Below are 12,621 nucleotides of genomic sequence, written 5' to 3' on the forward strand. Positions count from 1 at the left end.
AGCTCTGGAGTTATTTACTTACATAATGTCAGCACGGGAGACCAAACCTCTGCCATCCTCTCTAATAAATTGTTACGGGCACACTTGTATTTGATTTTTGGGAAGGAACTAAGAACATTGAAAAATTGAATCGGACGCCATAGACCACTCGGCTCCACAGACATCGTGTAGTAATGATTCAAATTCCGATTTAGATGGAAGATAAATTGATTACCGAACATTTCAAATTTCAAATCTGACAAAGAAGAAGAACTAAACTATGGCTTTGTTTGTGATTTTAATGAAGTTGAGAAAGAACTAGAGGAAAACAAGGACAAGGAGGATGAGGAGAAGGAAGAAGATGAGAATGAGGAGCGAAAAAAGGCGAGAAAGACCAGAAATAAGTTTAAGTAAGGATTCCATTATATGGTGCTATTATAAAAAGAAATATTATAACAAATTATATTATAACAAATTAGTATATTGTAGTTGTTCACATCTTTAGACCCCATGATATTTAAAACCCCTCAAAAAATTTACTTTTATTATATAACTAGTCATTTATAGATGTTTAAAGTTTATAGTTTTGTATATAAAGAATTTCGACTAGATTCGTATTGTCATTACTAATAAGTAAATAATTAACTTCTTAAAATATTAATTATGATTTTGTATACATATAGTAGGAATTTTAAGAAGATTTTGATTGAATGATTAAAATTAATTATAGTATAACTTTTTAGGTATTGGTTCACTTATTTTAGGTGGCCTAATTTGTAACAAAAGAGTCACAAAAGAAATTTGTCTTGTTTGCATATAAATAATACTGCAAAGGTCGCGTGTTGCTCTTTAGAAGGATGTATGGCTGTCTCGGATTAATTTTTTTATCATATTTCTTTATAGTATTTGATATGTAAAATGATTAATGTTATGCCAATGAGTTTTAATGTTTTAGGGACCTTCGAGTAGAGATGAATACTATCAGAATTATTCCATTAATAATAGATATTAGAACCCGTGTTAGCATGGATTCAATTTATATTACTTTATTTTTACTAATTTATGTGATACTAATGAAATTTGGAGATTCAACTAGAAAAAAAGTTACAGTTTTTTTTAATATTTATATATTATTAATTATTGTGATTTAGAAAACTAAAATGTGAAAAAAGAAAAAAAGATGGGCCTACATGTCACGGAAATGAGTACTACTTTTCGGCAGAAGCAAATAGTAAGAAGGAAAATAAATGCTGGTTTTTATGTCAAAATATGAAGGAAAAAAAATACAATTTTGAAACATTAGGTATAATTTGTTTAAGCATATTAATATTGTTAGCTTTACATGTTCCAAAATTTTAATAATTACTTTTAACATGTTGCAGGAAAAGAAAGAGAAATGAGTTAAGCACACAACATCTTAGAAAGGAAATATAATATCCACTAAATCAATCAAGGGAGATAATCTGCATAAATCAAAGGACACACTTCAAGGAATCAAAATCAGCCAAGATAGAGAATATCCGCTCAATCAATAAGGAAGTTGATATACATCAAAGGAAGCAAGACCAGCTGGAATTCGAGATTACTAAAGGAGAAATCGAAACCAATGGATGACATCGAGATTAGCCAAAATTCAAGAAGATCGTCGAAGATCAACCAAGAATCAAGAAGATCATCACACAAGGAAGAATCCGATTTGCTCATGCACATATCTAATATGGACATGACTTATCAAATTAATCAGGATCAAATCAAGGACTAAATTAATGGTCCTTGATTCAAACACCCTTGGGTTTCCATAAAAGAGCAAAGTCCTCCAAAGTTATATAAAACCTCTCTCAGCCTCAGTTGAAAGATACGCAACTTCACATGAGCTTATAGTACAGTCTTATTCTATCTTTCAAAAAAAATTGTAAACACGTGAGTGGAACAATTGAAAAGAAAAGAAAAAGGAAGATTCTGAGTGTAGGTTTACAAGTAGAAGTAGTGTCAAGGTAGAACATCTGATTTGCATATCAGATAGGATCAAAGTTACAGAAACTCTGTACTATCGAAGTTCTCTTCAAACCTCTAAAGGAAACCCTTGAAACCCAAGGGTACTGGACGTAGGCACCACATCGATATTTCAAACCAGTATAAAAATACTTTGTGTTATTTACTTACTCCAGCTGATGCAGAGGAGGAGTCAACTACTCCAGCTGACAAAGTCAACATTCATAGAGAATAGAGACAAAATGCCAGCTACCCTAAGAATTTCATTCTTCGGAAACCTGATGACAAAATCCAAAAAAGGTCTTCACTTAGAAAAGAAGTTTATGTGGCTCTCATATCTCAAATGGAACCCAAATGAATAACTGAAGCTATGGAAGATGAGTCATCGATACAGGCTATGAAGGAAGAACTTGATCAATTTGAAAGAAATCAAGTGTGGACTCTTATCGAAAGACCAAAAAATTGCTCAATAATTGGAACCAAATGGGTGTTTCGTAATTAATTGGATGAAAATGGAAAAGTCATTCGTAACAAAGCAAGATTGGTTGCTCAAGGTTACTCCCAACTGGAAGGTATTGATTACGATGAAACTTTTTCTCCCGTTGCACGACTCGATTGATGGCTTCTCTCAAAAGTTCTGACCATCGTTCATCAAACTCTCTTGATGTTCTCTCTTTGTCATCTGATTCTTCTGATGACTCTCTAGCCTCTCCTTCTCCGTCCATAAAGCATAAGGGTCTTGCAACCAAGAAAAAGGATCAAAAGAAGGTCTGTCCTAGCACATATGGAACTCTCTCTCCCGAGGACATGCATCGCTTTTAGGGTGTGGACCACAAAATCAAGTATGATAAATTTTAGTCTCATCCCATTGTTCCTGGCAGGGTGGTAAATTTCAGCCAGTTGCTTGACACGAACTGTTCGGTAAGTTCGTTTCTTAAAGCTCAAAAACTATCTCTATTGTTTACCCTATGTGGGCTTGAGTTATTTGAGGAAGTTATTCGTTTATTCTATGCGAATCTCCGTGTGTCTGGCGATAGCGGTAAACTGGAAACCCTTGTCATAGGAAATCGTGTTATTGTCAATAAATTGTTGTTTGAAGATGTCTTTGGTACTAAGTTTTTTGGTGTAATTCCATCTATGAATGTTGTATGGCCTCATGATTTTGAGGTATCTCTGGAAGGTGCTAAGTTAGTCGTGGCTGAACTCGGCGCTAATTTGACTGATTTTGGACCCTTATCTCTCTGCTTTGAACATCATATTTTGGCATATATTATTGCCACTACTCTCTTACCCAGGAAAAGATGTCTGAGCAGTATTTCAATTAGGGATGTGTTTGTGCTCTACTTCCTGCTTAAGAATATTGTATTAACTGGGTTCTCTGGATTAAGGAGTACACGTGGGAAAGCTCCGAGGAGTCGAATCCCTCTAATGGTTTACCTTATGGGTTGCTTATTTCATGAATCCTGGTGGACCGTCTAGTGGAACTCTCTATGTTCAAACACATAGAGATCAGTGGTACTTATGGCTCTTGAACCTTCTCCAGCATGGGGTATGTGGAGGTTGGTAACAGATGGGTAAAAAAGGACTCCATCCAAGAAATGGCTGATACCACCAAGCCAACTAAGATATTTGCAGAGTCAGCTGCTCTCCTGCTTCAGGATTCTGATGAACTTAAAACTCACATTCTTGATGTGGAACGTGGGCTGGAAACCTTCATGATGCTGTTGAAAAGGTATTTCGGCTTCAAAAAGATACAAGTACAGATGTAGGTAAGCTTTGAATTGCAATGACTGGGATAAAGCAGGAAGGAATTGCAACTGTCAACAAGCTGATCAGGCAAGTCGACTCTCTAAAGAGCGGAGTCAGCTCTTCCAACAACGATCTTGCCATCTATGTCCAGAACTCTTACTCCAGTCTGTCCAAGTATGTGGAACGCTCCTACAACACTTTTTGTGGGAAGGTTATCAACACCCTCAAGTACTTTTGGGGTGAAAATCGTTAGCTTTCTTCTCTTTTGTTGCGTCTTTTGAACAATTATCTAATAGGGCTCTGTCCCTTGTCTTTTGGACTGTATTTCGAAGGCTCTCTGCCTTCTTACTATCCTGGCTACTGCTTTTTCTGTTTTATGTATTCTCTCTTGCTCTTTCTTTTTTATTATGCCAAAGGGGGAGATTGGTCTGAATTCTCTTTAAACGGGAATCAATCAAGTCTGGGGAGCTATAGTCCAATCAAGTCAGGGGGAGCTACAAAGATCCTTCAATAACTTAGGGAAGTCTCATTACTACTTTAAGCTTATGTAAATCAAAGATAGTTGTCATTATAAAAAAGGGGGAGATTATTAGCTTTACATGTTCCAGAATTTTAATAATGACTTTTAACTTGTGGCAGGAAAAGAAAGAGAAACGAGCTAATCACACAACATCTTAGAAAGGAAAGATAATATCCACTAAATCAATCAAGGGAGATAATCTGCATAAATCAAATGACACACTTCAAGGAATCAAAATCAGCCAAGATAGAGAATATCCGCTCAATCAATAAGGAAGTTGATATGCACCAAAGGAAGCAAGACTAGATGGAATCCGAGATTACTAAAGGAGAAATCGAAACCAATGGATGACATTGAGATCAGCCAAAATTGAAGAAGATAACCAAAGATCAGCCAAGAATCAAGAAGATCATCACACAAGAAAGAATCTGATTTGCTCATGCACATATCTGAAATGGACATGACTCAGCAAATCAATCAGGATCAAATCAAGGACTAAACTAATGGTCATTGATTCAATCACCTTTGAGTTTCTATAAAAGAGCAAAGTCCTCCAAAGTTATATAAAGCATCTCTCAGCCTCAGATACGCAACTTCACTTGAGCCTATAGTACAATCTTCTTTTATCTTTCAAAAAGTTTTGTAAACACGTGAGTGCAACAATTGAAAAGAAAAGAAAAAGAAAGATTCTGAGTGTAGGTTTACAAGTAGAGGTAGTGTCAAGGTAGAACATTTGATTTGCATATCAGACAGAATCAAAGTCACAGAAACTCTGTACCATCGAAGTTCTTTTCAAAGCTCTAAAGGAAACCCTTGAAACCAAAGGGGACTGGACGTAGGCACCACATCGGTGTTTCGAACCAGTATAAAAATACTCTGTGTTATTTACTTACTGCATTTACTGTTATCATATACTTGTTCTACTAACGTGCAAGTGAGTCTATTGACCATCACATGAAGTCTACTGAAAGAAACTTTAATTCACCCCCCACCCCTGCTTCTTGACTTTCAAATAATACCATATCAAAACTACCCCGGCTAGGGAAGCAGGCATGTCGTCCAGCGTGCAGGTGTTGGATGACATGCTTGATTTTCATTTTTGTGGTTTAACTTGTAGGTTTATGTGTTCCTACTGATTGAGATTTGTTTTGGTGTTGCATGTGTGAATTCAGTTTGGGGCTTTTGGTGAAAACTAATTTCGGCTTATCTGGGTGTTCAACATTTTTTCTCTGTGAAGTGATTTCTGCGTATTTGGATGTCCAGCGATTCATCTTTTTACCGATTAAATTTTGATCTTGGAGGGAAAAGGGAAGCTATAGTATTACCGAGTTTATTAAATATATCCTCAGTTTTATTCCTGACACCGATTTCTCTATCTGTAATTGATTTTTAATGCAACTACCATCATGATTGAAACTATTATCATATTGCAATTTTTTGACTCCAATATATTAGTAACTTATCCTCAAAATGAATTTTGCTTTATAATCAAAATGAATTTTCCTTAATAATTAGTATTGGTATTCATCAATCCCATGCTATATGACGAATGAACAACAAGACATTTCTCCTCTTTAACCAGAGGTCTTGAAGTTTGAGCTACGAGTATAAACTTGGTCTTGTTGGATGACGCTTCATTCCTATATGAGACTTGCCAGAGCAAATTCATATCCCCCGATATTCAGTTGCACAAGGTGTACAGTTTAGGCCTCTAAACATCTCAACACCCTTCTATGTAGAAAATGGTTATGAGTTATATTGGACTTTGCTTTATCTATTTTATTGTATTTTAGAACATAATTTGAGTTTAGTTTGTGTTCTGGCATTAGCTTTCAAATCCAGGGGTTCAAGTCTCCATCTTCATTTGAAGGTGCGTTATTTCTCCTCTCATCATCGATTGCTTGTTACAAATTTGAATTTTTATCTTGAGACGGAGGGAATTTCAGTTTAAACTTAGCAAGATTGTCTACTGCCTTGCACCCAAGTGTGTGGCCTAAATATATATATGGGAATTATATACTTACAGAATACATGAAGGACGGCCCATTCACTTACAAAGATACAAAGAGGCCACATACTCGTTCAATGTAGTAAAATATATATTATAATTAACCACAACTGGGTGATAGTAGTGTATGCTTAAACATATTTCACGCATTCTTTAATTGATATAAACACGGGTGGTGGTGCTAGAAAAATAATTAGTTGTAAATAGAATGATTGTGTAATATTAATTACATGACCGAATGTTGAACGTGCATGAAATCAAATGTTATTTTTTATCAACAAAATAACTTTCCATATCAGTTAGAAATCATATGTAAAATGAAGATCTGGGACATGTAGGAGGTAGGGATGCTCCTCATCATCAAAAGCATCATAATAGCCCACTTCTCAATCATTGCTCCAATTTTAATCTGAAATGGATAAAATATAAGTTTCTATCGTGATCAATATTTTCTAGCTTCTTATTTTGTAAATTCAACTTGACATGTATCTTGAACAGACAAAAGGAGTAACCAATTGAAATCCATCTTGTTTAGACAAAGCGAAACAATGAAGCACTTTTGTTTACCTAGCCACATATCTCCTTGTAGCACTCTTCCTTGTTAGGAATCTTGTGATAGTATAAGTATCCATTCAGTGTTTCCTTATCCATAAATTTCTTGGGGAAAATTGAAAATAGGGCGAGGCAGGGGAAATCTTTTTTATTTAAAATATATAATGAGGCAGGGAGCGAAAAAGAAATTCCTTTTTCTGAGCTCCCGAATCGAGTAATGGGTCAATTGTATAGCAATTTGTCGCTAAAATACAATTGAATAGAAGTGCTCGTTGGAATACAAAACTGCACCTACATCTAATTCTCTTGCTCTCTTTTTTAAAAAAAATAAAAATAATGTGCAATAAATTAGTTTTGAAGAAACTGATTTCAAAATAGTGTGAGCTCAAGGGGGAATGCAAAATTGGGCTGCTTAGCAATAGGCATGTCCTTATTCGAGTAACTTTAATGGAGGACTATGTGCACTTACTGTCCAAGCCAGCTTTCTACATTGCACAAAGGAATTGCTCTTTCCCTATGAGAACATTGAAGTGGGATCCAATGTTTAATCCCGAAGAAGAGACGACTATCGCCATTGTTTGGATATCCTTTCCAACTGTCCCACCAAATTTTTTTGGTAGAGAAATGATGTTCTCATTGGCAACGGCAGTGGGAAAACCTTTATAGGTTGACATGGCGACAAGGAACCAAACAAGGCCTAGTTGTGCTAGAGTCAAAGTGGAGGTGGATTTACTCGGAGAATTTCCCAAAAGAATCAAAATAGGCATGAAGAAAACTAATGGGGAGGTAATGGAGAAGTGGGTGAGAATAAAGTATGACTACGTTCCAAAATATTGTAAGACATGCATGTTACAAGGACATGATGAGCAATAATGTTACGTGGAACATCCAGAATTGTATCCAAAGAAGGAGAAAAATAATATGGAAGCAGATGCGAAAGAGGAAAAGGAGAACAAATATAATCGATAAAAAGGTAGTGATAGGATGGAAGAAAGGAATGCACCTCAACAAATGGAGAAGATTAAAAAATTTGAGGAACCAAAAACTAAAAAGGGAGGGTGGAGGAAGCAGCCAGATAGAGTTTGGGCCAAGGTGGAAATACCCACCGGTAACAAATTTGAAGCTTTAGAGAAAGATGAAAAGAAAGGTGAAATGATGGAGATCTCTAAAGGAGGAGAAGGCCAAGCATCGGAGAGGCAAAGTGAACACACAGTGAAAGAATCATCCAAAGAATGGGTCGAAAGTTCCTTTGGAAAATAAAAAAATAGGACATCACCAAGGGGCACAAGGTAATCACATTAACATAAGGGCAGAAAAATTGCATATATTGTTAAAGAATGAGGGATCTAAGGAAATATCTATCAACATGGGAGTGAATACTCCCCTTACTATTGACAACGGTAGTATGCATGAGAAGGAACACCGGCAGGATAATAGTGTAATAAGAAGTAATGAAATGACGAAGAAAAATGATCCAGAGGTACAACTAAAAGAAGCTCCAAACCTAATTGACGAATCAGAGGGAGAAATGCAACATAGAAAAAAATATGAAGAAGATGACTACATGGATTATAATATCCAGCAGATCAGTATAGCAGGGGACTTATCTCCAAGGCACATGAATAGTTTGAAGGCAAAAAGAGGAAGACCCACCATTCCTCTCCAAGTCAAAACAAGGACTAGCAAGGACAAATATTCCAATAGTGATAAATGATTGAAAAAGCTATTTTTTGGAATATTAGATTCGTTAACAGTCAAAATTCCTTTGGGAGATTGATGGATCTTAATAGAAGACACCACTATTCATTTATAGCTTTAATGGAACCTTTTCAGGATCCATTAGAGTTAGACCAATACAAAAGAAAGTTAGGTTTCGATAATGCCCTAGCCAACTATTCCGAGAAAATTTGGATCTTCTGGAGGGATGATTGGGAAGGTACTTTGCTTATGGATTCTATACAACACATATCTATGAAATTCTGTAAAAACAATAGTTCTTTCATTATTTCATCAATATATGCTAGGTGTAATGCGTTGGATAGATTGGAATTATGGGAGGAATTAGAAGGTATCGCAGAATATTGGCGGATACCTTGGATGGTTGGGGGTTATTTTAATGTAGTTATTGATGAGGAAGAGAAATTGGGAGGCCTTGAATTCACTCAACAGGAGGCTATTGATTTTGCTCTTTGTATTAGCAGTTGTGTGTTAACTGAGTTGAGGTGAAATTTTCAGGGAGTAAATATACTTGGTGGAATGGACGAATAGATGAAGCTTGTATATTCAAGAGATTGGATAGAATTTTAGTGAATGCTTTGTTCACAGAGGAATTTTCATCCAGTGAAGTTCATCATTTAATCAGACATGGATCAGATCATGCTCCTCTTCATATAATTTGTGATACAGAAGAGGAACCGGTGGTGAAACCTTTTCATTTTCTGAATTTTTAGACTAAACACCATAAATTCAAGGAAGTAGTACAACAACACTGGAGGATTGAGTTTGCTGGTAGCCCTTTTTTGGAGGTTCATGCTAAGCTGAAAAGGGTAAAAAGAGCTTTAGCTAAATGGAGTAGGGATGTCTTTGGTAACATTTTCCAGCAAATTGCTACTGTTGAGGATTTGATCAAGGTTAAGGAGACTCAATTGGAGATTCTTCCTACAGTAGAAAACAGAGCGGAGCTGAGTAGAATGGAGACAAAATTGAGAAAATACCTCAAGATTGAAAAAGAATATTGGAAGTAAAAGGCGGGAATGAAATGGTTTATGGATGGAGATAGAACACTAAATTCTTCCACTCTTATGTTAAATGAAGAAGGAAAAAGTTACATTTAGCAGAGATATGTAATGAGCACGGGGTGATGGTGAAAACAAACCAGCAAATAGGGCAACCAGCAGTCTATTACTTTTCAGAGTAATTTAAGGCAGATGAGACATCTCAAGATTACTCAATGCTGAAACATATCCCTAAGATGATCACAGAAGAGGAAAATGAAGAAATGATAAAGATTCCAACACAAGAGGAGATAAAAAGGGTGGTGTTTGAGCTTAATGGAGAGAGTGTGAGTGGACCGGATGATTTTTCCAACTTGTTCTTTCAGTCCTGTTGGGAAATCGTAGGAGTTGATATCACCAGATTAGTGATTACATTTTTTTGTGGGCAAACACTGCCAAATTTTATTACTCACACCAATCTGATTTTATTACCAAAGAAGGAGGATGTTAACAATTTTTCAGACATGAGGCCAATTAGTTTGAGCTCTTTTATAAACAAGATTATATCGAGATTGTTGCATGATAGAATAGCGAAGGTGTTACCCAAGATTATATCTCCCACCCAATCAGGTTTTGTTAAAGGAATGAGCATAACTGAAAATGTATTGTTGGCACAAGAAATAATTAGGGATATTGACATGAGAAATCAACATATTAATGTGGTTTTGAAGTTAGATATGGCTAAGGCATATGATAGAGTGTCTTGGATTTTCCTAACAAAGGTGCTGCGAAAGTTTGGTTTTTCGGAGGTAATTATTGATATGGTATGGAGACTCATCTCGAGTAATTGGTATTCAGTCCTCATTAATGGCCAGTCTAATGGTTTCTTTCAGTCTTCTAGAGGTCTTAAACAATGAGATCTTTTGTCCCAACACTATTTATCATTGCGGCAGAAATTTTGGCCAGAGGTTTAAACAACTTACACAGTGATAACGATTATAAAGGGTATGGTCTGCCCAAGTGGAGCCCAACTATAAACCATCTGTCATATGTAGATGATATAACATTATTTTGTTCAGGGGATAAACCTTCGGTCATTAAGATGATGACAATGATAAGAAATTATGAAGAAGTATCTGGTCAAATGGTCAATAAGGCTAAGAGTGCTTTCTATCTCCATGAAAAGACCCCCTTGATAGTGGCAATCTGAATGAGAAAACTCACAGGGATAAGACAAGGTAATTTCCCTTTCACTTATTTGGGATGCCTTGTGCTTTATGGAAGGAAGATCAATAGTTACTTTGAAGACTTAGTGAGGAAGGTGGCTCGAAGAATTTTGTCTTGGCAGAATAAATTTCTATCCTTTAGAGGTAAGTACATACTTATTAGTCATGTTCTTCAATCACTACCAGTTTATATTTTATCTGCTATGAATCCCCCCAAAAATATTATTGAACAGATACATCAGATCTTCGCAAAATTCTTTTGGGGAAATACAACAAGTATAAAAGGAAAACATTGGGTAGCCTGGAATGACATGAGTTACCCTAAGGCAGAAGGGGGTTTGGGATTTCGATCTCTCCATGATGTTAGTAATGCTATGTTTGACAAACTATGGTGGAGGTTCAGGGTGTCCATTTCTTCATTATGGAGTAACTATATGAGCAATAAATATTGTAAGAAATTACACCCTACAGTTGTTAGGAATTCTGCAACATCTCATGTGTGGAGGAAATTATTGCCAGTAAGGAAAGAGGTGGAGCATGAGATTTGGTGGCAAGTTAAAGTAGGGAATTCAAGTTTCTGGTACGATAATTGGACAAAACAAGGGGAGTTATTTTTCACAGAAGGAGAAAGTGTGCAGGAGGAGGAATTAGAGGTAAAAGAGTTCATTGGAAATGGAAGTTGGAAAATAGAAAAATTGCAGGAACATATTTAAGAGGAAATGATATCTCACATAGTTAAAAACATCAAGCCTAACATCTATGCTCTGAATGATAAGCCGTGGTGGATGGGAAATTCAACAGGAGTTTTTTCGGCCAAATCAGCTTATCACATGCTAAGGACCAAGAGAGAAACAACTGACTGGATGAATTGGATTTAGATTAAAGGTTTACCATTTAAATTTTCTTTCTTCCTATGGAGGGTGTGGAAGAAAAGAATTGCAACAGATGATAATTTGAGGAAAATGAGAATGCATATAGTATCTAAATGTTACTACTGTGAGAAGGGGGAACTGGAAACCATGACTCATTTATTACTAACCGCTCCCATAGCTCAAAGGCTATGGAAGCAGTTCGCTTCTTGTGCAGGTTTGGATATTGATGGGATTCCACTACACCATTCATTTTTTAAATGGTGGGAATATGAAGGAAACCTAAAATTGCAGCAAATCATGAAGGCCATTCCAGCGATTATCACGTGGGAACTATGGAAAAGGAGAAACTCAATCAGACATGACAAGAAGGTATCGTTTGATAAAAATGTTCAATCAATGTCAAATGATAGTTCATCAGCTGATAAAATCCAAGTATCCATGGCTCAAAAACATTCCTCTTCAATGGAGTGAGATGTTTGATTTACTACAAAGATACAGACCCACACTATTTTATCACATTGTGCGGTGGACAAGGCGAAATGAGGGTTGGATAAAATGTAATACATATGGAGCAAGTAGAGGTAACCCAGGGATGAGTTCTTATGGCTTTTGTTTGAGGGATAGTAGCGGGAATCTACCGTATGCAGAAGCCAAAAGAATAGGATTTGCCACTAACTTGGTGGCTGAGGTAACAACAATCTGGAAAGCTCTGAGATACTGTAAAGAATAGGGTTATGCTAACATATTTCTAGAGACCGACTCATTAAGAGTGTGTTTGGTATGAATTTTCCAATTTTTTCATGTTTGGTTGGGTTAAATGTTTTCCAAATCAAATCATTTTCCTCAAATTTAAGGAAAATGACTTTCCTTCAAAACTTAAGGAAAACATTTTTCAAAACTCTCTTCCAACTTCAAAATTTAAGTTTGTCTTTTTAAAAATATTTTCAACTTCAAATTTTCATATTTTCACCCTACCCTCGATCCCCCACCTCCTACCCAGCCCCCCCAC

At 36.1% G+C, this 12,621-nt stretch overlaps 1 protein-coding gene across 1 annotated transcript; it reads left to right on the top strand.

Annotated features, from left to right (window-relative positions):
- The first annotated feature begins 8,618 nt into the window (after nucleotides 1–8,618).
- On the top strand, nucleotides 8,619–9,544 carry LOC107059696 (uncharacterized). Its single transcript, XM_015306486.1, has 3 exons — nucleotides 8,619–8,991; nucleotides 9,036–9,145; nucleotides 9,251–9,544. The coding sequence occupies exons 1-3, from the start codon at nucleotides 8,619–8,621 to the stop codon at nucleotides 9,542–9,544; spliced, it is 777 nt and encodes a 258-aa protein (XP_015161972.1).
- Nucleotides 9,545–12,621: the final 3,077 nt, after the last annotated feature.

The sequence above is a fragment of the Solanum tuberosum genome, unplaced genomic scaffold, assembly GCF_000226075.1.
Source record: "Solanum tuberosum cultivar DM 1-3 516 R44 unplaced genomic scaffold, SolTub_3.0 scf00033, whole genome shotgun sequence".
Classification (NCBI taxonomy): Eukaryota; Viridiplantae; Streptophyta; class Magnoliopsida; order Solanales; family Solanaceae; genus Solanum; species Solanum tuberosum.